General features: G+C 41.8%; 1 protein-coding gene across 2 annotated transcripts in view; it reads right to left on the bottom strand.

The window, feature by feature from the left end:
* Window positions 1-26,075, bottom strand: part of marchf8 (membrane-associated ring finger (C3HC4) 8) — a 218,933-nt gene that overhangs the window by 145,359 nt on the left and 47,499 nt on the right. For both annotated transcript variants that reach the window (XM_079559978.1, XM_079559977.1), the window contains exon 2: window positions 11,798-12,005. In XM_079559978.1, the coding sequence (XP_079416104.1) occupies window positions 11,798-11,899 (102 nt within the window). In that variant the 5' untranslated portion in view covers window positions 11,900-12,005. The remainder of the gene's footprint in view (window positions 1-11,797; window positions 12,006-26,075) is intronic.

Below are 26,075 nucleotides of genomic sequence, written 5' to 3'. Positions count from 1 at the left end.
TTGCACATTTTTTTCCAATGTGGTTTTTCAAACTGCAAATGGCCAATAAATGAATCTGAATCTGAATCTGAATCTGAACCCCCCCCCCCTCTTACACAAGGTCTGGCCCAGAGAGTTTAAACAATCACTAAAAGGCAGAAAGGTATGGCTGCTCCGTCATGTCTCAAAACTCATGTATCAACATTGTTTCCAAGTTTCCCAGAGAAAAGTACGGCATGAGTGAGCGTTCATGTGCAATTTTCAACTCGACAAGTGCTATTTATTATCATTTTAATACCACACGACGGCAGCCTCTGTATCAGTTGGAAAGAGAAAAATCTGATATCACACATTCCTACGGCAGAGGACATAAGATTTATATTTTCATTTCTAAAGGAGAATGTAAGTGGGTCCATCCCTCGTGGGCCATATGCTCGACAATGAAGAGTGCCACCTCTGTCATAATTATGAGGCATCTGTTGTCAATCACACCTGTCGCATTGATAATCAGACAGTCTGATCACTGCTGTTAGCATCACCATATGGCATTATAGTCTGGAGGACGCTTCTTCTATGCTTCTGTGGAATGAACACAGGGCTGATAGACAGAGGAGCACAATGCACATACTCTACATGAAAAAATACCACCTAAAAGGTGTTATTGAAATAATGTAATATGAGGAAGAACAGACTTTGGCTTTTTTCTCACTTTTAACCACTTTGCCTCCTAACCCAATGAATATTTTAAGGTTTTTCGTAGATTAGAAAAAGAAATCTTCCAAACCCTCAAAGAGATGAGTCAGACAGTGGATGTTTCTTTGATTGTAACAAACACTATAATTGGCTAAAGACAAAGAAAACTGACACTCAAAGATAAATCAATGTTTGAAGACAAATTTAACAAAAACTTGGCTCTAGCTGCCAAATTTAATTACACAATCACAACTGAACCAGAAACTGTTTTAGAACAAATATACTAATATAATTTAATTTAATTTAATTTGTGAAGCTTTGTGTATACGACATGAGTTTATTCATTTATCTATTCATCTTGATAACTTGTTATATTTACTGATATTATGATATAGTTTCTTGACTGTTTTTTACTTTCTGTTCTTTTATTAAAGTTTTTATACTGTTTCTTTTGTTTTTAGAATCTCCAGTGTTTCCTCTGAAGGAGCCCTCTGCCTCAGGAGTGTGATAGGCTGTGGCTACAGCACAAACGTACACAACGGAGGGAGGAGAGAGATGGAAATAACTCACTATTTTCAGTTTGTGTCGGCTAAAGATAACAATAGTAAGGTTCATTCAGCACTCTGTGCTGACAACAAAGTGCTATCTACTGTTATTGTCTTGCTCATGACATGAGCTAAGAACACAAAAAACATATACAATAAGGCAGGATGAATGAGAGTGTGTTTGAGAGTTCGCATGGGGGACGACGGAGGGACATCGGTCGTAATACTTCATGCAAACTGCTAATGTAGTGCCCCCTAGTGGTTGCCCTACCCAAACTACAGTAACTCCACATGGACAAAAGACTAGTTTCACAAGTCGGCAGCTGCTGAATGTACCAAATAAAGTAAAATGCATTCTAACTAAGAAAGTAGAGAGTAAAGTAACTAAGTTTCTTCAATCACACATAATATTGCATAGCAACATGATGCTAAATTAGAAGGGTGATGACTGTTTCCTGTTTGTGTTTTATTCCTATGGAATTAGCTTGGAGTTAATATACAGTAAATACAGTTACAGTATATCTAAACAGTACATGGCAAAGAACATGAAGCTGTTGGATAATCGCTTACAACTTGTAAAGAACCTCTCTGTTTCAAACTGTAGTTATTTATCCAATTACACAATGGAGATCATTTCTTACACTCAAACTTGGCTGTAAATACTGTTAGTGGTGCTAGCCCAAAGTAAGCTTTGCCCATTAGCCTGTTAGCTTCTTCTTCGCGATTCCATTAGTGTGTATTGCAACTCCGACCAGGAGGCAGGAAAGTTGCAATTGTGGTTTTCTGGCCAGAGACACCAGGAGGAGATAAAAGACCCCCCAATCTTCCCATTAACACTTGTATTATCCCCAGAGGGACCACGGATTTATTAAGGTAAACAAGTTACTGCTTTAAGCAATTTATTATTTTACATGTGGTATGTAGCAAGTCTTTATTTTAGAAAGTCCGGCTGTTGCTCATTATAACTTTTTCGGGCTGTGTTCACAAAAAATGTGTAACCCTCAGCCAGGTGCAAGACCGCTGGGATTTTGGCGATTTATTGTGGCTTCCTGCGATATGGATATAGCTTCAACTCATAATTTGGATTGTTGTGCAGCCCTGGTATCGATTTTGAAAATCTCGTTAAAGGGCTATATTTTCAGACACTCCATCCCTGTTCTTACACAGCCGGACAGAGACAGAGAATTGGATACAGCCTTTACTATATGAACTGAAATGCCCCTAACTGCCCCGACTCACTGAACCATTGAAGTCATAAAAAAAAAACTATTGGCCTTGGCGCAGATCGCTAGCACTGCAGTTTGTGGAGACCTAATCTGAACCAAGCGCCCACCACACATCACACTGTAACACACTTTTATCTTCTGGGGATACAGCTCATTCTGTTCAGTGAAGAAAGTGGATAAAAGCGAGTGAAAAAAGATAGTGTTGATTTATGCCAACTTGTAACTTGAGAACATTAGCAACTACAGCTGAGTGCTAAAATTCACAGAGCTTTAAAAATAGGGCAGGGACTTAACTTAGCTACAGTAAACGAATGTCCGGAAAAAAAATACCCACCCTTAATTTTGGCGCCATAGAACATTTCTGTAAAAGCCAATGGATTTCAGCTTAGGTGCTGTTCACACGGCATTGGCCTCTGGGAAAATGCATCCATCACAATTTCTCCAAATCTGCTTTTACACGGAAACAAAACATTTTGCACAATAAACCGAAGTGCACACTTCTGTCCAGCAAACGGCCGGGAGAAGACAGAGGAAGGTGGTTAAGCAGTGTCTCAACTTGCTGAAAACCTTGTTGTGGACGTAGAGTCTGAACAATATGGACGTAGTAATCAGCTGCTGAAGCCTAATAGGAAATAGGGGCAGGCACCAGAAGTCCATTGCTTTGATGGACTTTCCATCAAAACTTTTTTTTTTGCCTCTTTAAGTCATTATTGAACACAGGCTTGTCATGTTGAACTCATCATCGTCCTATTTCCTTTTTCTTTTCTCTACCGTTTCTTTTCCTTTCCTATTCTAATATGGGAGCTGGCTCCAAAAGCCTAACTAAATTGCTAGCATGAATCCTATTGTAGAAGACTTAGTCCATTGCTATTCTGGTGTCTATGGTTGTGGCCCTGGTGCATTCAAAAGTAAAAGTAAGTCACAACCAATTATTTACAACAACTTAATCAACTCAAGGTCTGCAAACTTTTCTTACGTAACATTCAACATCCAGGGTTGTCTATTTACATAGCAGAGCTGAACATTTTTTAATTTTTTCATTCACTTTGGAGTCCGGATCTGGACCCAGGTCCACCAGCTGGGGACCCCTGACTGTTATTTGACTTCATATAAATGTGAGAAACTTTTAAAGATGATACTTCGAGAATGAGTTAGCCAATCAGCGCTCAGACTGGGGCTGTCACGTGTCCTTATTCTGCTGTCCAGTCAACAAGAGGCTGAGCGGGTCAGAAGGGCTTCTCGAGACAGGAAACTAATCTCTTCTTCATAGCCTGGTCCCAGAGGGCACAATGGGGCTCATTTACGGCACAAAGCGTTTCAACCTGGATAGACTCAGACAGACAAAAGCAGCAATTAGGAAGATTTAGTAACATGTATATTCCGACCCCGGCGGTAGACACTGAAGTCAGTATGGTTGGACAGGTTGGAGTTAGGGATCTAACTCTGTGAAGATGCAGCAGGTAGGGGCCGTGGATGGAAGAGGCGTAGATGGGGCGGAGGCGGGTCGCAGCGCAACTGGGAAGCGAACGAACCATGATTGCTAGAGGCTTAAAAGCAGGACCGAGGTAGATGATTGGCTGCCAGGAGGGTCTCAAAACTGGAACACCGGCAATTTGAAATGGTAAATTAGGTGCAACATGCCCACGAAAAGCCATACGTACATTTTCATGGCTTCTACTCATGCTTCCAGTGCCGCTTTTTTTTCGCCCCGTAGACGTCTTCTCTCTTGGACACATACAGTTTGTGAAGTCAGCGTTGAAGCAGCCCAATTCACCTTCGCCTCTGTGGGGCAAGATTACTACTCGACGCTTATCTTCCGCTTTGTTGCCGCAGACTGATGGAATGACACCAACAACAGGGGGTCAGGGCAGAAATCAATGCACGCTACCACTTTCAGGCCGGGAACACTCGTAGAACAGAGGAGAGAAGGGCAGAGGTGAGGTGTGGCGGTAAGAGGAAGACTTCCACAAGCGATTTCAGACCAACAAAGTGAAGAGGACACCGTAAATTAATAATAATCTCCATCTTTTGTATGATATAGTTGACATGTTGTGTTTTATAAGAGCCTTTTTGGGAATGGAAATGAAACAAATCTTTAAACAGAAAGCGATACAATTCCTATTTCTTGCACAAACAACATATGGGTTTGAGACTGCCATCTGGTACCCACAATGCATCTCTCTGCATGCCAGAAGACAGAAGATGTCAATCTGAGCAGGATGAACAGAGAGCCTTACAGCGTCTGTGAATATTTGATGTTTTCTTATGTGTTTTTTTTTTTTTCAAAGAGAAGAGAGATTGAGGTTCTGAGCAGAAATGATCAAGGTTCATAGAAAAACTACGTAGCAAAATTATGCACATGATTTTAGCCATTTCATAGATTTTGCTCAAATGTGCCACAGTGCTGGTTTAAGAAAGTGTTTTGCTTCTGTATTTGTACTTTAAGTTGAAAAACGGGCTGGATGCAAGGCAACTTCACAGGCAGAACTGAAATAATTGTCTTTGGCTGAAAGAAACAAAGAGAAGGTGTTGTCCTTCAACTTCAGACTGTTAGTGCAGGTTCTCAGTCATCAAGTGTTCTCCGTAGTGAAGGAAAGATGGTTTGAGAGAGGGGTATTTTTGTCAAGCAGCAGCGGCAGCCCAGTCTCAACAGGGGTGGGCGACTGAGACATGTCTCCTTTCTTCAAAGACCTACTGAGCACTTTGTTCATGCGAATGGCTCTTCAAACCCGTCTTTTCCGGCATCAGAGCATGACAAAGACATGCTCACTGAGTGAAACTGTAAACAACTTCAGTGGATGGGTTGTTTCCTCATGTTTCATTTTCCTAGAAAATGCACAACTCCTATAAAGACCACTCAAGATTGGGTTTACTTGTCACGCTGTTCCCACAAGAACAAAGCGAAACATCCCCAACTCAATCGACTCAGACCTGACTAACAACCAAATGAAATCATTAAAGTAGCAGTATTTTTAGAAACATTGACAAACTCAAAGGTGTTCTAAGGTGTTCTGGGTACATCCCACAGGGAGGAGAACCCCAGGGAAGACCTAGGACATGCTGACAGGACTATGTCTCTGAACTGGCCTGGAAACGCTTCGGGATCCCTCCAGAACAGCACTGTGACCTGGAACCGGATTAAGCAGAAGAAAACTGAAGATTAGACGACGGTAAGAACAACTGCAGTGCTTCCAGAAATAGGACCATATTAGTCCAGTGCTAAGGTCGCTGCACTGGCTTCCTATCGGTCACAGAATAGACTTTAAAACAGATTTTATTTTTTTATTTTAAGTAAGTGATCACTGAATGGCTTTAGGTATGAGACCAGATGAGTCAGATTAAGTGGAAAAAGCTCCACAGACATTGTTTGTGGATGAGGCCAAACTAGTGTTCGATGTTTAAGTTGCAGACACCTGTTTCCTGTGTGATCACTCTTAAAGAAGTGCATGAAGAAGGAACTGCTCTTCTGTGCAGCTACAGAGCGTGAACACAAACAACAGATGGGGCTACGCAAGTGTGGCCAATATAAATATAGGAACAACATAATAGACAGTCATGCAGTGTAGGCAGTGCTATGCAGGAAGATGTTTACCACTCAGAGCTGGAGGAGCGTGGGGATCGTCCATGTTGCTCTTCCTTAAGGCTCTGATATTTTAATGATGCTCTCATCAGCATGTTTAAGCACAAAAGCAATTAGAAAACAGGCAGATAAGGTGCAAAAACAAACACGAATGTGATTGGAGTGGACTATGTGGATACAGCACAATGTGGATGAACATCCTTATCATCTGAGTCCGTGTTTCCCAACCAGGGGTACGGGGACCCCTTGAGCACTTAGCAGGGGGTACTTCGGATTATTTCAGATTAAAAAAGAATGTGAAACTGACTAGAATTTCAATGTTAATTTCAAAGGAAAGTTAGTTTTAATGATGTTTTTCAGAAAAAGGTTTGATTCTGAGAGAATTTAGCTTCATTTTGAACAAAAAATGATCTCAATTGCGTAAATGGATGTACAATATCCCTCTCTCACTTTGTCTTTTCTGTCAGCGTAGTATTTACTCTCACGGACATTTGATTTGAAATGAGTCAAACTGCAGTGGAACTTTACCTTTAATTATGTCACTTCCTGTCAGTAGCTTCAAAATAAAAATTAAAATAACCTTTCGGCAAAACATTTCTTCATTAATTTGCTGCTTCACTGAAATAAATGAAAATTATTAATTGCAGTAGATGTTATCCATCTAAATAAGTCATATTTACAAAATAATGTGTGCACTTTAAGGGAGAAAAGTGTCTAAAAATCTAAACATTGACCACTGCGTGAAAAAAATGTGTTTTCACCTTCTGTGTCTCACCATTAAGAAACATTAATTTCATCAATCAAGTTGTTTTGTATAGCCCAATATCACAACACAAATTTTAGTCCAACTCTCTGCAGCATCGCGCTTTAAACCTCAGACAAAAATGATACTTTTATAAGAAAATTCAAAATAAGCCCAATGTTTTCCAGCGTCTACCAGGCGGACTCAAGGCGCCGGCCAAACCCGCTGAACTGCTTAGCATTCAAAGCGCGGCCCTGCTTTCTGCCTCTGTCTCTCCACGTTTGGTGCGCCTGGCCCCCAGGGGGAACAGGAGTTAGCTCTGTTCATCCACTGTCCCCGCGGACGAGACGACAGGAGCGCTGCCAGGAGCTAAACGCGCACCACAGGACACGGGCTACAGCCGAAAAAGAAGGAAAAAAAAACGGCAAACACTAGCAGACATCAGAGCGTGTCCCCAGGAAGGACGGCTAACCTCAGCGTGACCGCTTTAATCCTGTTGGGCACACTTTGTTTAATAAGGACAAATATGGTTTTCTGGGTGCATTTTAAGATCACGCTGAGAGCAGATTTGATTAGTTTAATGCTGGCATATTCAGAATTCCAGCACAGGGCGTTGAATGCGGCAGTAAAAATGACATTGATTATTATTGATAGCGTTGGGTCAGTTATTGATGCAGACATTACATAACACCAAACAGTTGCTTTCGCTTTGACACTGCCACAGTGCATCTCCTCTTTTGGATAGGTTTTGCCTTTGTCTGACCCATTGGATACAGGACATACTGTAGATGTTGTAATACTAAACAAAGTACATACAATACATAAAAAAAGCTGGGGTTAATGAACTGTAATAACTGCAATTATAGCATTACTAGTCCACTGACCTTACACATCATACAGCCCAGAATGTGCTTTAAACCTCATGTGAACCCACCAGAAAGAGGAACTGACACCTGATTTCAACAGCATTTCCCAGAGGGAGGAATTTAAAGGAAATAATGTCAAACATATCTTTATCACGATACGTAAATCAGCAAAAACAAATTATATCCTGCAGTTTCACTTCCTGATTTTCAAGCAATCTCACCATAAACTCCTTCCACCCCTTGTCTCTTGCCTCTGATTGGCCAGTGGAGAGAGGACAGCCCTTGATAAAACAGGCAGGTCATGGATTTATTTTTCCGCAAAACCAAAAGGCTGTTGAAACTGCACTTAGCCGCTGTTTGCACAACTTTAGCTGGTGTTAGCATAATATTAGCACGTGTTTTACCTTCATAGTCGTCTTTTAGCTGCTTCTTACTTGTGGCATTTGCCTTGGCTCTTCTGAATAATTCCACCAAAACTCCGTTTGTCCACATTGTTCTCATCGCGGCTCACAAAACCGTTCTGTTTTTCCTTCAGTAATGTTTTTATTGATTCCATTTGCTTTCTTGTATTTATGCAACTGTGAAGCACTTTGAATTGCCTTGTGTATGAATTGTGCCCTACAGATAAACTTGCCTTGCCTTGCCTTGTATTCTAGCGTGTGCATCCGTGACAACTGCGGTCCATTACTGAGTGGAAACCCTCACGTGAGTACTTTGAAGCGTGCTACGTGGAACCGCCACACAAGACTGCACGATGAAAGGGAAGGAGGAGCTTTTGAGGAGCTGCCGGTCTTGAGGAAAGATCCAAAGATTACTCAAAGATGCGCAAGTGGGTCGAAACGCATCTCCAGATTTGTTTTTGATGAGATAACAACATTGTAACAGGCTAGAAATGGAAGAAAGTGTCCTTCATTTTCCAGTGTTGAAAGTGGGCTCTCTGTTAACCCTGTTAGGTGATTCATCTGCTCGGGACCTCAAAGATGCACAGTCTGAGGCGCTACAAGACCGTCGGAACAGGTGAGTCCTTAACCTGGTTGAAATAAAAAAGCTCTGAAAAGATATTTGTCCTCCCTAAAAAAATAAAAAATAAAGCAGCAGTTCACTAATTACTATTCCAAGCTCGACTTCAGCACATTCCCCCATTTGCTGCACGCCCTGATAACGCCAACACACTTGCACCAATTTCGCCTCTTTCACAAAAAAATTACCGACGTGGGACTTTTTATCTTTTAATGAAGCAAAGCCGGGTTGGAGAAGATTTTTACCCCTTTGGCCCGGGAGTGGACGCACAAACGCAACAGATTTTTTTTTTTTTTTTACAAATTCAAACGAGAACTCCGTTGTTTGTTTGGAGGCCATTTTGGAAACCAGTGGCTCGCAGTTGTGGTTTCATTATATATGTGTTAACGGAGATTGATACCCCTGGCTGAGTTTGACTAAATGGCTTTTTTTTTTTTTTTTAAGTCCGCTTGGCATTCCCAGCTCCACTTTTTTGAGCACACTCTACAGTGGAGCTGTCAGACATGTGAAGAGTGGAATGTAATAAGACGTTTTATGACAAAGATTTGAGTTCCTCTGGCACCATTTTTGACAACCTGAGTGGGAGCGAGTGGCCGCGGGCAAAACAAATGATGGTAAATGGTCTCAACTTATATAGCGCTTTTCCACCTACATTAGGCACTCAAAGCGCTTTACAGCAAGGATCCACTCACCCATTCATACTCTCATTCATACACCAATGTACGCAGACACTGGGGGCAATGTGGGTGAAGCGTCTTGCCCAAGGACACAACGACAATGTGCACTTTCAGGAGGTGGGATTCGAACCCCCGACCTCCCGATCATGAGACGACCCGCTCTACCATCTGTGCCACTGTCGCCCCATGATGCATCCAGCTTTTTTATATTTCCGATTCCCAGGCCGATACTAAGGGTTTGATTACCTGCTCATGCTCATACTAACTGATAGGCCTAGATTTTACCAACCAACAAAGTGTGAGATAGTGATAAAGAAGTGTTAGAGACTATAACCAAATACCTGCAAAAAAATTATACCCACCCTTTAAATGCAAAATCCAACCATTGAACCATGCTGTTCTTTCTTCTTCTACAGATGCACCGCTCCCTGGGTTATATTTCGTCACAGAAAGAACACAAAACTGTCCTCCACATTATTTAACCCCATATTCCAACAACGGATTTTGTTTCTAAGCAAGTCTGTGCTCAAAGTGTGTCCACTGCGGCGCCACAGAGTTGCTGTTTGATGAAACTCCTCACTAGCCCTGGTTCCCATGTGCTTCAGAGCCACTGTCGTATCCCACAGAGATTTCAAATCATGAAAAGGGTAAACAACGCTCTCAAACCGTGTTCATCACAGCACCACTGATTTGTTAGCATGCGGTTAGCTCAGAAAAAGACGCTTTTTCTGTGATTATTTCCCATTTATTAATATTGTATGCAGTATGCAAACTATCCACCAGGGGGTGCTGAGGGCGCTGCAGCACCCCCTGGTGGATAGTTTGCATCCAGCGCCCTCAGCACCCTGGGATGGTTTTGCTCCCATCCAATTTTTATTGCAAGACCAACACAGTCTCAGTTCCTGAAGCTATATTACAAATTTACAAACTGTAAACTAAAGTAGTAGAGGTTGACGGGCGAGATAGACTTCCTGTTTTTTGCATTGAAGAGAGAAAATTGGTTAGCTACAAGGGCTGCATGTTTTCAAGTTTTTCATTAACCGTTAACCGAGGCCCTTAGCGCTTAATACTCGGTTTACCATTAGTGCGCGTGATGCCCGGGTGTCGGCTGTTGAGATGTTACAATGACAAAGTTGTATTTGAAGTATACAGTTTTCGGTTGTTAAGTGCTGTTTTTGGCCCGCTTCATAATGAAAACTACCTAGCCATGCGCAATGACTACTTCTCGTGAACAAATGTCTGGGAGCGCTCTGGTGGTCTCTGGTGGTGCAAAAATGTATAACAAGTATTTTCAATGGCACTGCAAATTACCTTTGTGCCCCCGGTAGTGTCTCCCATGGCAAACTGGTCCTCGGTGACGGGTCAGACAAAGAGAGGTTCAGAAGCCCCTTATAAGAGACCAACAGGCCCGATTAATTGAGAAGCCGTCCTTCTGTGGACCCACCACCTGTAGGAGGAGCCATAGGGGCTGGTGCAATGTGATACGACCCGGCAACGGACAAGTGGAAGAAAATGGATGGATGGATGGACTGCAAATTATAGACGCCAGTTAACCAATTACGGTTACGCAATTTTTAATAGTTAATCGGTTAACCATGGACACCGCTATTAGCTCCAAGTTTATTAAATACAGGTGTCACTAAATCTCAGTCAAAATGGGCATGATGCATGTCATTTTGAAGCACAAAACCTGGAGAATTTAATCGCTCAGTTGGTTTTACCCTCACTGCGCAAAATGCCACTGCAACAGTATGGTAATGCTAACGGTCGGATGCTAATGCTAGCGGCAGCTGATCAAAGCTAGGACAGAAACTATGATTCAATCACAGACCAAACATTTGGAGAAATCGGCCAAAGATATTCGTCAAAAATATCGGCCAAGCATATCGGCATCAGGCACTAATAATCCCCAATAATCGGCATCGGCCTTGGAAAAACCCTTATCGGTCGATCTCCAGTTTATAGACCACAACTATACAGAATATACACACTTTAATACTTGTGTGCATTCAGTTATACCATCAGCCCGCCAACATATTCACAATGTACTTAGATCAAATATATTGTTTCTAAAATGCCTCCAGATACGTCCAGCTCCAACCACTTCACACCAGGCTGTCAAAAAAAAACAGCAAAAAGAGACTCCACTAAATAAATAAAAGTATAGTTTCTTCAAAGAGCACAGCAGTTCTCTTTGCACCAACGCGACATAACAAAACCAAATTGCCCATTTATTTTCGGAGAGATAGCCTTGAGGTAGAAGCCGCATGTGAAATTGCCAGAGAATTTCCCAAAGCAATTTTACGCAGGCGGTGGAAAAAAACGATCCAAGGTCCAAAATGTCAACAAAATACAAAAAAAGAAGAAAGAAAAGTCTGCAATCCACCAATTACTACAGGGTATTTAAGCCTAAAAAATATCCCAAGGCTCAGCACGTCGAATATTATTCCCTGAAACGATGGCTCCTACCTGCTTGTCCTTGTCCTTGTCCTTGGTCTTGCCGTTGCCCGTGATCCGTGACGAGCTGACATCTCGGGGAATGACAGAGATCTGGTGCAGTGGCATGTTCATCCCAGCAGGTGGCCGTTCGGGCAGCGTAGCGTTCACTTCCTGTCCCGTATTGTCGTCAAGGCAACGGGCATGATGGGCCAGGTAAACGCAGCGACTCCAGTACGTCCTAGAAAGAGAGAGACAGGTTACCGTCAGAAACATAGTCCTCTAACACCAAGTCACTACCCACATGAATACTAAAAGTTCTGGACAAAATGTACAAACAAAGACACGGCTCAGACTGGTCCTCTCGATAAAAAGAAAGGTGAACTTAACGCACAAGTCTCACATGCAGTTCTGTTATGTTCAGCCCGGGAAAAAGGACAGGAAAACGGGGGGGGGGGGGGGGATACACTGACTGGAATACACTGTATTCCAGTCAGTGTAAGGAACAGTGCAGTGAGCAGTACAGTAAACAAACCAGCCTGTACTGTGTGAGAAGAGTTTTTTGCGTTTTGAGTTTTGTTTTTTAGTTATGCAATCCCACAAAAAGTCAAACTCCACAGTGATTCTGCCTGCAACATTTTATTTTGGCCCTACAAAAATATATGTCTGTAAGTATTCAAATTATAGCAATCTTATCTTCTATTAGACACCAAAAAAAGTATTTTTTTAATTTGTAAGAATATATTAGGCGCTACTACCGTTAGCATCCCTATGGCTTTTTCCATGTACATTAGTTTTGTGCTAATCGCTCGCTAATGTGATCGTTTGACTGTAGTTTTACAGTCCTTCCAGTAAATCACACCAAAACAGCAAGACACTTCCTGGTGCTTTATTGGAGACTGCTAGCTATGTAAAGCTAGTTCATACACACTAGTAAAGGCAGAATACAGCCACTTTCTTAAATAAATGTATCAACACCGTCGAGAGCAGCGTGGTCACAGCCAGCTGTACATCTCCATCTTAGAGCCACACTTTGGCTGATAGTGAGGTCAAAAAATATGCATTGCTGCAGAGAAAAAATGGTTTGAGAGAAAAGTAAAAAAAAACGTTTGCTTCATTTTCTCATGGACAAAATAAACATACTTCTCCACATACTTCTCCAATAAGCCACATTTTGTTTTTTGTTTTTTTGCTTTTTTCCGCCGACAGCTAAAGTTTTTTGGGAAGCAACAAAACACAATTTGCTGGATGATGCCTTATTAGGAGTGTGAATGCCTGGCTCTTGACTTCTGACTGCGTTCACTTGTTGGCGGCGCAGTACGACACGCGGCGCCGCAGCACAAACACCCTCCTCAGACGATGCTCCGTGTTTGTTGCAGATTAATGACTTAAACAGGCGCCCCGTCGAGCCGCGAACCACTGTTAGCGCCGCAGAGACCGGTTATTTTCTGCCTTAAACTGTCAGCGACGAGCGCACGCATTTTAGTAGGAAACACTCCTGCTGCTGCTGACACTGTAGGAAGCAGCACCAGTGTATCTGCCAACCGCACTCGGCGGATAAACTGAGAGTTTACGTGTAGGGAGTAGAGAACGTTAAGAATCGGTCTGAGAAATGGACTACCTGCATGTTTAAAGACACCGCACCAAACATTTATTACGTGTGTGGCTTCAGTCCAATTGTGTCACGAGTTGCAGCCTCCCCAAAAACAGAAATAACAAGTTCTTTGATATTTACCATTGTTACTGGTGATTGGAGGGAAAATACTGCAGCTAGGGATGCATCGATCTGACACTGGTATCGAATATCGGAGCCGATAAATACGATATTGGGTATTGGCTACAAATATCTGATACTGAACCGATACCTGTTTTGGCTCGCACTATTTAAAACACAACTTTCACCGACTACATCTCAGTGAATATGGACATTCTGTATGTCATTGTGACGCTCAGAACCTGGAGAATTCAATCGCATTTGTTTTATTTATTCATTTTGAATTTATTTATTTGAATTAGGACAGTACATATTAATCAACATGTCAGCAAACAGCATCAATGTGAATATGCCGGGGGTTAGCACAGTGGCTAATTTTCATCCGTTGTCCTAAGGCAGGTAAGATCAGCAAACATTAACTTAGACAATATACAGAAGAAGTATACACACAATGCATGTGACATTTCAAGGACAACACACAACCAGCCTCAAAGACGCCCCCAATGCTCCAAAAAAGGGATTATCTACCTGTGTGTGCATGTCTGGTTAGTTTTCAACCAATGTTTCAGAGCACTTTTAAAAGTAAAATAGGTGCCACAGTTCCTGACTTGGGTTGGCAGTGTGTTCCATGACCATGAGCCTCTAGGATGGACTGCACCATTTGACCAAATTTAGTCCCGCGCCATTGAACATTACATCGCCTCTGGACGATGCTCTGGTAATTACTCGATCACTAGCTTTTTTACTTATGAAATCTGCTACCGGAGGAGGAGCGAGACCATTTAAAACTTAAAAAATGAGGCAAGCATCCATAAATATTTGATAGCTATCAAGGTCCAGAATATTATACTTCCTTAAAATGCTACAATAATGACACCGTAAAGGCTTTTTGTTTTCTTAAATAGGGATCTTGGTGGTTTCAGGACAGCTTCTGATGTGTTAGACCATGTAGTATAACAGTAATGAACAACAGAGGGTGAAATGGGGCACATTTTTTGTGTTTTTGAAACGGCAAAGTTATTTTTTGAATAATACTTATTTCAACTAAAGGTTCTTTGAATATTTGTTTATTTCCGACAATAATAATAAAATTTGACAAGTTTGTTTGTGTGTCTTACTATTAGACTAACTGAGAATTGTAAGCAGTGACAACACAATTTTCTAATGATAAATGTTATTATTTGCGGCCTGTTTGACATTATTTGAAGTTAAACCTTTGCAGCTAAAGCAAATAAAACTCCAAATACTGTTTAGATAAGTAGTCGTTTTTCCGCAGGAGTCCTAAAATGCAAGATTCGAGCAACAATTCCCCGCTCCGCTCCAGAAACTGTTTAAGTGGTGCTTTAAAGCCGCGGCATCCATCAGCGAACCACAACACATGCTGCTGCGGCACTCGGCGCTTGTTACTGAGCCACGCTGACTTTTAATTGGCCGCTACAGTATGTGCAGCCCTATACATGTCAAACTGACGGGAACATAATGATCTGAAGAGCTACAACTCACCCCCCATGCAGACGAACTCCAACGGAAACTGCCAAAGATCGTGGTCGGGTAAAGAAATCACAATCCAAAAGCTTATCTACTCAAGAAGGCTGATCTGATTGGATTCAATATGATCCCGAGGCTGTAGCTAAATGAATGTTCTAATTATAAGGGCAAAAAGGGCAAAGCAAGACCCTCCCACTGCGAAAAGAGAAACACCATGCTATTGTTTAATTAGACAAAAGAATGAATCACTTTGCACCGATGTGGCTTCAGTGACAGGTTTGTATCGTCCAATGTACAGCCGGAGCCTATGGGTTCACACTGTGTTTCCCCTGCTGTGTGGATGTAATGCTGAAAGCCTGCACTTCCTCTTCCTCCTCCACTGTGCGTGGTCGGGGAAGCGCATAATATTTTCTATTCATTTTCATGGCCCTGCCTGCACCAACATTGTACCCTGCATTACTATGCACAGCCTTGTTTGGTGCATTCGGATTTATTTAGACGATTCAGAATTAAAATCAGAATGTTAAGATTCATTTGAATTAGGCCTAATAAGGGAGAAAGTGGACTATTCCTACAGCAGCAACTAAATCCAAGTCCAAACAGTAGCTGCAACGCTAACAAGGTTTAATCTGGAACAATATGAACACTTGGACTAAACAAAGAAACCAGGCCTTAGGGCCAACTCTGAGCTGTTGTGTTGTGTCACGATGTAGCTGTATGTGGCTAATAGCAGCTAAAGCACCACAGAAGTCTTCTTATCCCACAAAAGTACATTCTCTTTAGGGCTGCAACTAACGATTATTTTGGTAATCGATTAATCTACCGATTATTTTTTCCAATGAATCGATTAATCGATTAATCGCTTGGCTGTGAAAGGTGCATGGAAATTGTATTTCTTCATTTTTTTTTATCACATAAGCTAAAGTGGCGCCGCTTGAGGACATGTTGATGGAGTAAACTTAAAGTAAACGTTTGTGGGAGGCTCTTTGTACTAATTCTGCTTTCTGATTGGACGAGACAAAGACAGATATTTATGAAATTTACAATGTACAAAACACTGCAGACCCTAACTTTAAAAACAAAGTAGGTTTTCATTCAAAACACATAATTTCCATGTCTTTTTTGCTCTATTTTAGTCGATTAATCGATGACTGAAATAGTTGACAACTATTTTAGTAATCGATTAGTTGTTTCAGCCCTAATTCTCTTGAAAGCTTCCATGAAATATAAACATCGCTGTCATGTTGGACTCTCAGTTTCCTCTTGAATGTATGTTATGTTTTTCTTCCTATTCTTCACATCAATGAAAGATGGTGAAAAGACAGACTTTTGCTTGAAAAGTTAAAGTAAAAATATTTTACCCAATTACAATTCTGTTCCAACCGCAGGCATCACCTCCCGGCATTTAGGAAATGGATTTGTGCTCATTATGAAAGCACAGCCTTGGCCCGACACAAACCTACCGCTCTCTCAGGACATCATTAGCTTTTCACTGGAACTGTAGGCAGCTTTACAGCACGTCTCAAACCGGGGAGCAGGGACCAGGGAGCGGGAGGACCACTGCACACATCTGGGTCACGCCAAAATTACAACAAGCATCATTCTGCCTCCGCTATCTGCCTGGTTTGGTGCGTTCTCTATAAAAGAGTGTGGCAATGAAAATAGTTGGAAGAAAAGAGATTCCATCACAAAGTGCAGTTGCTAGAGCGGGTCGTCTCATGATCGGAAGGTCAGGGGTTCGAATCCCGCCTCCTGAAGGTGCCTACTGTCATTGTGTCCTTGGGCAAGACGCTTCACCCCCCTTGCCTCTAGTGTCTGTGTACACTGGTGTATGAATGGGAGAGAGAATGGGTGACTGGTTCCTTACTGTAAAGCGCTTTGGGCCTGATCAAGGTAGAAAAGCGCTTTACAAGTTGAGTCCATTTACCATTTGATCAATGAAAAGACAGTCCTGGCGCTTCCCAGGAAAATGATGTACGACTCACAAAGTGTCCAGCATAGTGAAAATGAAGTATTGCCTTGCTTTGTTCCAACTTGAGTGGCACTTTTAGTAACTTTTATTGAAGGACTTCTTTTTAGCCGACATTGGAATTTTGTACATTGATATGATTCTTCAGTGCAGTTAATCTAATGCTGTCTGTTAAACTTGTGAAAGACAAGTGTGCACAGTATGAATTGTTGCGGGCCCAAGACAAATGTTGCTGTTGACCTTTCGCAAAACCCCGCCCCAAAACACTCAGTGTCCAATCATGCCTCATGGCAACCGTTGCTACCAGAAATTTCCTGGATATTCTCCAATAGACAGACAGTTTTCCCCTTTTAAAGTCGATAACTGAGCTGAAACCAAGTTTACCATGTGCCATGTCATTTGCTAAGGGTTTCATGAGCTGTCGTTGCTGGACACGTGACGGCGTCCAGCAAAGTTTCTGCAAGCGCCTAACTTGCCAATAACACTCATATTTTATCAATACCTAGACTAACCTATCTAGACTAACAGAAGAATAGAACTTACCCGGTGTAGTGCCAGAGCATGGGCTAGTCCATAACACTGTGCCGGTTGCATTTAAGGGATGTAGTAGAAAAAGGTGCCTCAATAGTGTCTCCTTTGTTGCATATTTTAAATATAATGTATTTCTCCACAGCACATTGCACCCATTTGCCTCAATTTGGAGGATATTGCGCTGGCATGCACTAGCACTAGCATGTACTTCTCTCCCATTGTGACATATGCTAAACTCCACTTCTTCACGGAGCTAGTTAACTTTTCACGGGGCTTTTTGTGATGCCATATTAAACCATGTCACCATAGTTCTTTCTATTTGGGCAAAAACATGAGCATTGGTTTTTGTTCCATTAACCCCTTAACTCCCGCCTGAACCGAGCACATTTTCTCCAGTTTGGCTTTACCCCAATCCAAAAGCTTCTGGAAAAAAGGTGTGAAAATAGCGACAGAACTGAGACGAAAACAATGATGAAAATGTAACAAAAAAGTGAGAAAACTTTGACAAAAAAAGTGAGAAAAAATGGACGAAAAAATGGACGAAAAAATAGACGAAAAAATAGACGAAAAAATAGACGAAAAACGATGAAAAAAGTGATAAAAATGTGATAAAAATGTGATAAAAATATGACAAAAAATGACACAAAAAAGACAAAAAATGACAAAAATGTGACAAAAAGTGTGAGAAAAAAATTACAAATTTTTTACAAAAAAGTTACAAAAATGACTTGACTACCAAAATAAAATGATGGGAAAAAAATCTGATGACGTGAGGAAAAAGATCCATTTAGATGAGTTTTGTAGATCTTAGCTTTCAAATGAGGCGTTACACTGGCCTACAGGATTTGGGTAAAGCTGAACTGGAGAAAATGCTCTCAGTTCAGGTGGGAGTTAAGAGGTTAAAGTGTGGCCAAACAAGAACTTTTGCTTGTTTATCTGACGTACGCAAAAAAACGCAGCAACATCTCCATGGACGAACTGGTGATGTCCTGTTTCCAGCAAAGTTATGAGTCTGGGCGTTTTATAGTACGTTCCGGGGTGTGACTTTAATGTGTGCGACTTGATTCACTGTCCTCACCGGAGCATGACTGCCGCTCTCATTATTCCATCAGTCCCATCAGTGGAGCCTGCAGGTGAACCAGTGCTCTCTGCGGCGAGACGGCCCAGACGGAGATACAATGTCCAGGGGCGAGTTCTGATGTGCAGCCGGGCGGAGAGCCCCGTCATGTATCAATCACTCGCACATTAGAGCACTGTCACAGGGGGCTGTACTTGAACGGACCACTGGCAGCACACAGAAGGGACAGATACTATCACACAGCTCCAGACAAGATACACAGGAGTTTATATTGACATGGTATTTCGACTATTACACTTATAATCCTTCATATTCTCCATAAAAATGTGTTTAGGCGACTACGTTCAATCTGAGAATTGTGCTTCATTGAACCCCCCCAGACCTTTCCACGAGTGCAGAATAAAAAATTATATCACGATATGCAAGAGAAAAATAATGTTAAGGATATATTAAGCGATATCTTTGCGTTTTTCTAAGCATCGCCCTATGAGCCAGTCTTGAGACAGTACCGTATTTCACAGACTATAAGTCACTCCGGAGTATAAGACGCACCAGCGAAAAAATGCCTAATGAAGAAAAAAACAACAGGCTGAATTGGCGTACGGTATGCTAACGTGACCCATTGATGGTTCGCTACATGAAGCATAAACAACAAACTAAATCGGTGTCTGGTATGTTAACGTCTCATAAACAGTTCAGATAACTATAGCATGAAGAACATACCAAACTCTCCATCTCACTCCAAATCACTAAATCCATTGAAATCTTCATCCCCGGTGTCACTTCTGAACAATCGAATTGGCAACGACCTGGGCACGGAGGCGTAACTGCACCGTTGACAAGCCTCTCCCGGCAGCTCGTTTTTCAAGCTCTCATTTGCAAAGTTGTTCCTCTAGCTTTTGCCATCTAGCTTTTAGCCCGTGATTAGCTTTGTTTTGTTTTCTTCATTGCAGTTTCAAGAGTAACCTCCACTTTCTCGCTCACTCCAAACTCTGCTGCTTGATGAGCCTGCAGTGCCCTCTCGAGGCATGTGAAATTATGTATCTGAATAAAAAAAGAATAATCACATATCAGTCACTCCGGCGTAAAAGACTAAAGCCAAACTATGAAAAAAAGTGTGACTTATAGTACGGTAATGTCAGACTTATTCAACAGGTGACCCGGGAGCTAGACCTGGCCCGCTGAACAATTAAATCTGTCCCGTGCCTCATTTTCCATAAAAAAAAAAGGGCGTCGCTACCATCGCCTCACTTTAGCGGGCTCAAATGAAAACATGGCTCTGTAAATCACCGGCCCAGTGGCCACAATGACCTCTGAGAAAATCTGGCCCAGTAAAAAATGTCATTATCCCCCTGACTTAGATGGTGTTTTTTCTTTGTAAGGAACGCTAGTAAGCTACGCTACAACTTGTCGGAGTCCGAGACACAAAGCTTGAACCTTTCCTCGGAAAGATGATCTACTCAAGCAATAGAGAAGCTTCATTATCATTTACAGCCTCCACAGTCAGGTGTATGCTGCTGTGATCTCATCTGTAGTGCACATGCAAATCATACATACATTCCCCTTTCCAAAAATGGCCCAGTCCTTCTTTCCGACCCTCCTGACAAGTTCAAATTTCCAAAGAGGCTCTTGCATTAAAATGTTCGCCCATGCTCTAATGTCATCCTTCACTCATATATAGCGTTGGTGACTCCTGGCGTATCAGCCCATGGGACGGTTTATCGGCCCCTTAAACCAGCAGCGTCCCTGGGTGCGTTTTTTTTTTTTCCTCTGATGGGAAAGGCCAGCCACTCCTTGATTGGCCAGTCGCCGACATTGGCAGCCAATGAAGAGTGGAGCTTCAACCATGACGTCACCTCCACCAAACAACGAGACCTTCAACTAATCCAAACTAACTTTATACATGACCCTAATCCTTTTAAAACTAACCCTAACCTTACCTTAGCCCGAACCTTAAGGATAGTTTAGAGAAGGTGTCTTTCAGGCGTTAGTACGAATCTGACCAATCAGGGAGTTGATATGCAAATGTGGCCTTTCCCATCCTAGGAAAAAAATGTTAGCTCCCTGGGCATAGAGCTCCAATGACGGTGGCTGCTCCTTCACACCTCGTTGTTTACGTGTTTCTGATGGCTGTCCCACACAGCAGGAGTCCAGACGAAGCCCTGAGATGCCCCTTAAAACTCGGCGTGTTGCATAAGTCCTCCAGATTTTGGTTCCACCTTTGGCTCATTTTCCTGCTGCTGACAACCTTCATGATCCTACAGTCCTCCTCTGCACATGTCCGAGCCATCAAGGACTGGTTTATCTCTGGTAAAAGTGTGTTTAATATGAACGTTTTTCAGTTGTGCAGAACGGTGTTTACGCTGAAAGCATCATGGCGTCTCACATCGCGACTTCAGAGTCCCTCCTTCACTTCCCACAAATCACATCAGGGCTGGTGTGACACGCCTGCGCCGTATTTCAGTGGAGAATGTGGACACCCCTGTCACGCTGTCGGCTTCACGTTTTAAAATGGAACCAAAGCTGAGACAATGACAGACTGAGCCTTCTCTCTGCTAAAATATGCACTGACAACCCGGCAGGCTGACAACCCAACAGTAATTATAGCTTCCTGCAGTGTCTAAAAGGTCCAGGAGCTGAAGCCTCCCACACATTAGAGCAGAACTGTGGAAGTGCGACTTTTCCTGACCGATAGTTGCGATTAAGGTGAGACGCTGCAGGTGAATAGGGGAAAATATTAATTGTAACTTTTGCTGAACATTACTGATAGAAATATGAGAAGAAATGTATTGCAAGTTGTGTGTCATTTTATAAGAATAAGGCATTTTGTGCATAAAAATGACAAAAAATGCCAATCAGCGACGAAATCGAAATAATGGATAGACCCAGGTTTAAATCGATGGTTTTACTTGTTGACATATTAGTAACAATATCTTTTTTCTTTCGTTTTTTTTCTTCTAGTTTTTTAATAGCTAATCATACGTGATAAAATCTCTTAAACCCAAATTCTGGCTTTGTTTTTTTTGGGTTCAAAGCTGAATAAACCATGAAGGGAATTAGATTTTTTGTTTAAAAAACTTTAAAATATTGTTAAAGGGGCTGGATGCAAGTTTGCCATTTTGTACTCACTACTGCCACCTCAGGCCATACATGTAATGGCACCTTCTATATTAAGCTTGTGCATGAGTATATTTACACAGAAATGTAGCATGTCGATTTTATAAGCAAATAAAAAGGGGGACTATATTGTGAGGCGTAATGATACGAGGAGCAAAACGTCCGCGCAGTAACTCCTAAAGACTTCCCCCGCTCACTTCCGTCAATAACCTTTAGGAGTTACTGCGCGGACGTTTTACTCCTCGTATCATTACGCCTCACAATATAGTCCCCCTTTTTATTTGCTTATAAAATCGACATGCTACATTTCTGTGTAAATATACTTCGCATGAAAACACTTCACGTAACTTTATTTAAATAGGGAACACGTGGAAGAGCTTGGTAGCTTCTATCGTGAGTTTTTTTGAAGCTATGTGACATGTGGGAGAGGCTGCGTATGTGCTCCGTTTGCGTGACAGAGCGCACGGACAAAGACCAGACGGGGATATATTAACACGTCTAAAGTGAGGTAAGAGCATATCTCAGTATGTAAAAACGGTGGCCTATTCCTTTAAGGTTTAGGATCGTACAGCACATGTGTCAAGGTCAAGGCCCGCGAGATGATTTAATGTGGCCCTTTGAGGAGCATGAATTCCCGAGCATGTCAAAAATAAAAGTAAGTCTCCAGCCCATCCCTGTGCCGAGTTATGGATTTTTAAAGAAATAACCAGTTTTCTCATTCCAGCCACTAGGGGGCAGCTTAAAATAAAAAAAAGAAAGAATTCCACACATGTCCAGCAGAGGGCACTGACATGATAAGAGATCAGGATATAAACAGCATATTAGAGCCACGTGGTAAATGGTCAGTCTGCCCCAGGGCGGCTGTGGCTTCAATACTAACTTGCTGCCATCGAGAGTGGCGTGAATGAATAATGACTTTATGCTCTTTGACAAACATGTGACACAAGATGATGAAGCACAATAAAGTTTAAGCCGTTATTTATGAGGCCACAGTCCTTTATAATATATGCGTCCCGCGACCCGCTGTGGGGGCTGAATTTCGGCCCTCGACCCAAACGACTTCGACACCCCTGTCCTACAGCTTAACTAATGTCAGAATCATATGCATTTCAGCTCTTATTTGTATTCTTTAATTAGCTCAATCGGTTAAATGATGGACGAGAACATTTGTAACCTCATGCCAAGCGTGTGTGCTTATGTCAAGGAGAATCCCAGCACAAAAACACTGAGCATGAGTCTGTCAATCTGTGCTGTATCTGTGCGTAAACCAGGACTGTACCAGCGCATCCACATGGTTTATTGACCGGCCCCTGTGTCTGCGCTAATGTGAGCGAGGAGGACTCACAGCCATCACATACAGTTTCCCATCGCTTTAGCCAACTAAACTATCTAAATACATTATGCCCTGTAGACATATTAAAGCTTCTGTTCAAAAGGTAGAATTAAGAAAAATACTGCAGTGGTTTGACAAACAGACAACGCATCGCCAAAAGAACGAGCCTGGCATCCAGAATGATACCCTCTGTATATTTTACACGCAGGGATATCAGTCTGGGCACGGCGCCCACGTTCGCTGCTGCTGCTGCCAAACTCAAACAGATCCGAGCAATCATATTCCTTTATTTGCGAGCAGCGTCAATCTTGGGCCGCAGAAGTCCTCTCAAAAACAATCTATGGACGGCGAACAGAAGAGAGAGAGACAGAGTTTCGTGATTCATAACTGTGTTCGAATATGAACACAGAACCACTAATAACACCACACAGATACAGACGGCATCTCTGGACTCACCCATATATGGTCATATTTGAAAACAGTTAAGGGGGAAAACAATTCTCCAATTATTCAAAAACTATTTTTACAAACACTGACTTATGAATATAGTTTTTTACTTAATGAAGATACAAAGACATGGAGAGGAAAGTGGTTCAAAGTGGTTCAACAGCCCATAAATAGCAGAGAATGCTAACATGGTGCTTCATGTTAGAATCGGGCTAATGCTAACGGTTAGCTAGCGCTAGCTACGAAAGCCGGGTTTTTTTTTTTCACTTCTACGGAACAATCTGCTTAGAGAAAATATTCATATGGACCCGATTTACACTTGACTTAATTTATGTGCGATAAATAAGTTCATATTCCACCACTAAAAATAGAAAATTGTGTTTCCCATGACAAGATGCCGTCTGTATCTATCAACAGCACACCCCGCCCTTCGCTAATTGGTTTGCTCCACTTCCTGTTTACCCGTGTATGTTCCGCTCTGTAAATATAGTTATTTATAGTTTATTGTGATTATTTTCTGAGACGATTAATCACCATTTAAACAATGATAGGCCTACAGGTATCCCCCGGAAGTGTCCGCCACATTCTCAGTTCTGCAATTATCATGGCGCCATCTATTTGCTAGCATGCATTTGGCTAAAAAACGGTGTCTCGTTTTTATCATGAGTAATCCCCTCGGCTGCCAGTGGAGGGCGCTCCAGGGTACAGTATCATACAATATGCTTTAAAGCAGGGGTGCCCAAACCTTTGGTCTCCGAGGGCCAAAATGAAAAAGTCCCTGTGGGTCACGGGCCAAACACGGCGATGTCAAGCGTGAAACACATATAACTGTATATAATAATAGTTACTTTATTTATTTTTCGAAGGCCCCTGCATTTGCATTTGATTCTATCTATGCAAAAAACATGCTATATTAAAACAAATGTTAACTATGGCAAAAGCCTATTTTTAGAAGCCACAATTACGCCTAATATTTCCACTTTCACTGTTGTGACCGGCTGTTCAACCCAGATACAGGAGTAAAATCCTGAAACAAAGCTATTGTCGCTAAGGTCATTCTCATCAGTTAATAGAAATAAGTTTATTTTCCTTGATTATTGCTGAAACAAGAGTGGATTAGATGAATGTCCACTGACCCCATTGAAAACTATTAAAGGCTAGAGTCTGCAGGGCATAATTACCCAGTGGAGGTTATTAACGCTGCTAAATCCCGGAGTTATGGCCCTATTAAGAGGAGTTTATGAGGAATAGAATGCAGTTTGTAGTCGATCAAATGTGTCGCGTCTGGACAATGTTCAGGTTTATTGTCTCACAGAGGCGTATCTGCAACTCGGATTGTTTCTGGGAAAAGTTTGCGGTCTGGTAGATCTTGTTCACTGAAGTAGACGTTTCATATTTTACATTTATGGTTTCCGGAGCGGACTCATTGTAAACGCACTGCAGCAACAAACTCGACGGCTACGGATTAGACTGCCACACTTTCTTATTCAATTAAAGGAATACATTAGCATAATGTTATGTAGATCATTGTGGAGCTGGAGCTTTTATTAGCCACGCGTTCCCTTGGTTACATAGGCTTCAGTGCGTAGATGAATCCTAATAGTAATCTGATTAAAGATTATCGTCGTGTCTGATTTCGTCCATTTTGAAAATGTTTTATAATCATCATCTCTTTTTTTTGTTTTTTTTACTTCAAATAATGTTCATGAATAGGAATGAATGCTGTGAAATCCTTCAATCTACTCCAGGGCAGCTGTGGCTACAATAGTGGAGTAATATGAAAAGGCGATGTCCCCAAGTCTTGTTACAAAACTATAAGAGGTTGTTTATTCCGACCGCTATAGGAGCTGAACATAAATTATTCAGTATTTAGTGCTACTACGTTAAAAATATAGCTTAAAGTGATAGTCTGTAAGTTTGCAAAGTGAGGAGCGATAAGAGTGAAATTTGAAAGTAAACAATCAGATTTGTCCTCCCTTTAACCAGAAAGCCTGTCCTAGTTTGCAAAATGAGGAGAGCAGGAATAGAAGTTTCAAAAGTTAACGGTTAAGCTCCTCCCCCTCCCTCCTGATTGGATCTGACAGGCCAGCTCACAGGAAAGCGCTTCTCATTGGTCAAAGTTGTATCCTGGGGATTCTGATTAGTTGCAGAAATCAGCAAATGGACTTTAGGAAAGATATTGTTATTTAATATGACTTATGTTACGTCAAATTTCAAGTCCAGGCGGTCAATTATTCACAATCTGCTAAATTTGTAAAACATTTAAACTTACAGACATCACTTTAACTACTATCAAAGACAAAGCGTTTACTGGAAAACATCATTAAAACTAACTTTTCTTTGGAAGTAATATTGAAAGTCGACTCAGTTTCACCTTTTTCTAATCTGGGGAAACTCCAAGTAACCCTTGCCAAGTGCTCAAGTTCCCCGTACCTCTGGTTGCGAAACACTGGCCTCGATGGACAACAAAGTTTGAGAACACCTGGACACGGCAAAAGTTTGAAATTGATTTCCTCCATCTATGTCACTTCCTGTCAGTGTCCAATAAGGAAGTGGAACTTTAAACATCATAAAAAATGGTCAAACCAAAGAAAACTGGGTAGAATTTTCACAAAATCTTAAAGCAGTACTAAG

Source organism: Gobius niger (genome assembly GCF_951799975.1).
Source record: "Gobius niger genome assembly, chromosome: 7".
NCBI classification, from domain to species: Eukaryota; Metazoa; Chordata; class Actinopteri; order Gobiiformes; family Gobiidae; genus Gobius; species Gobius niger.
The sequence above is the reverse complement of the archived record's forward strand: the minus strand, read 5'-3'. Positions and strand labels throughout refer to the sequence as shown.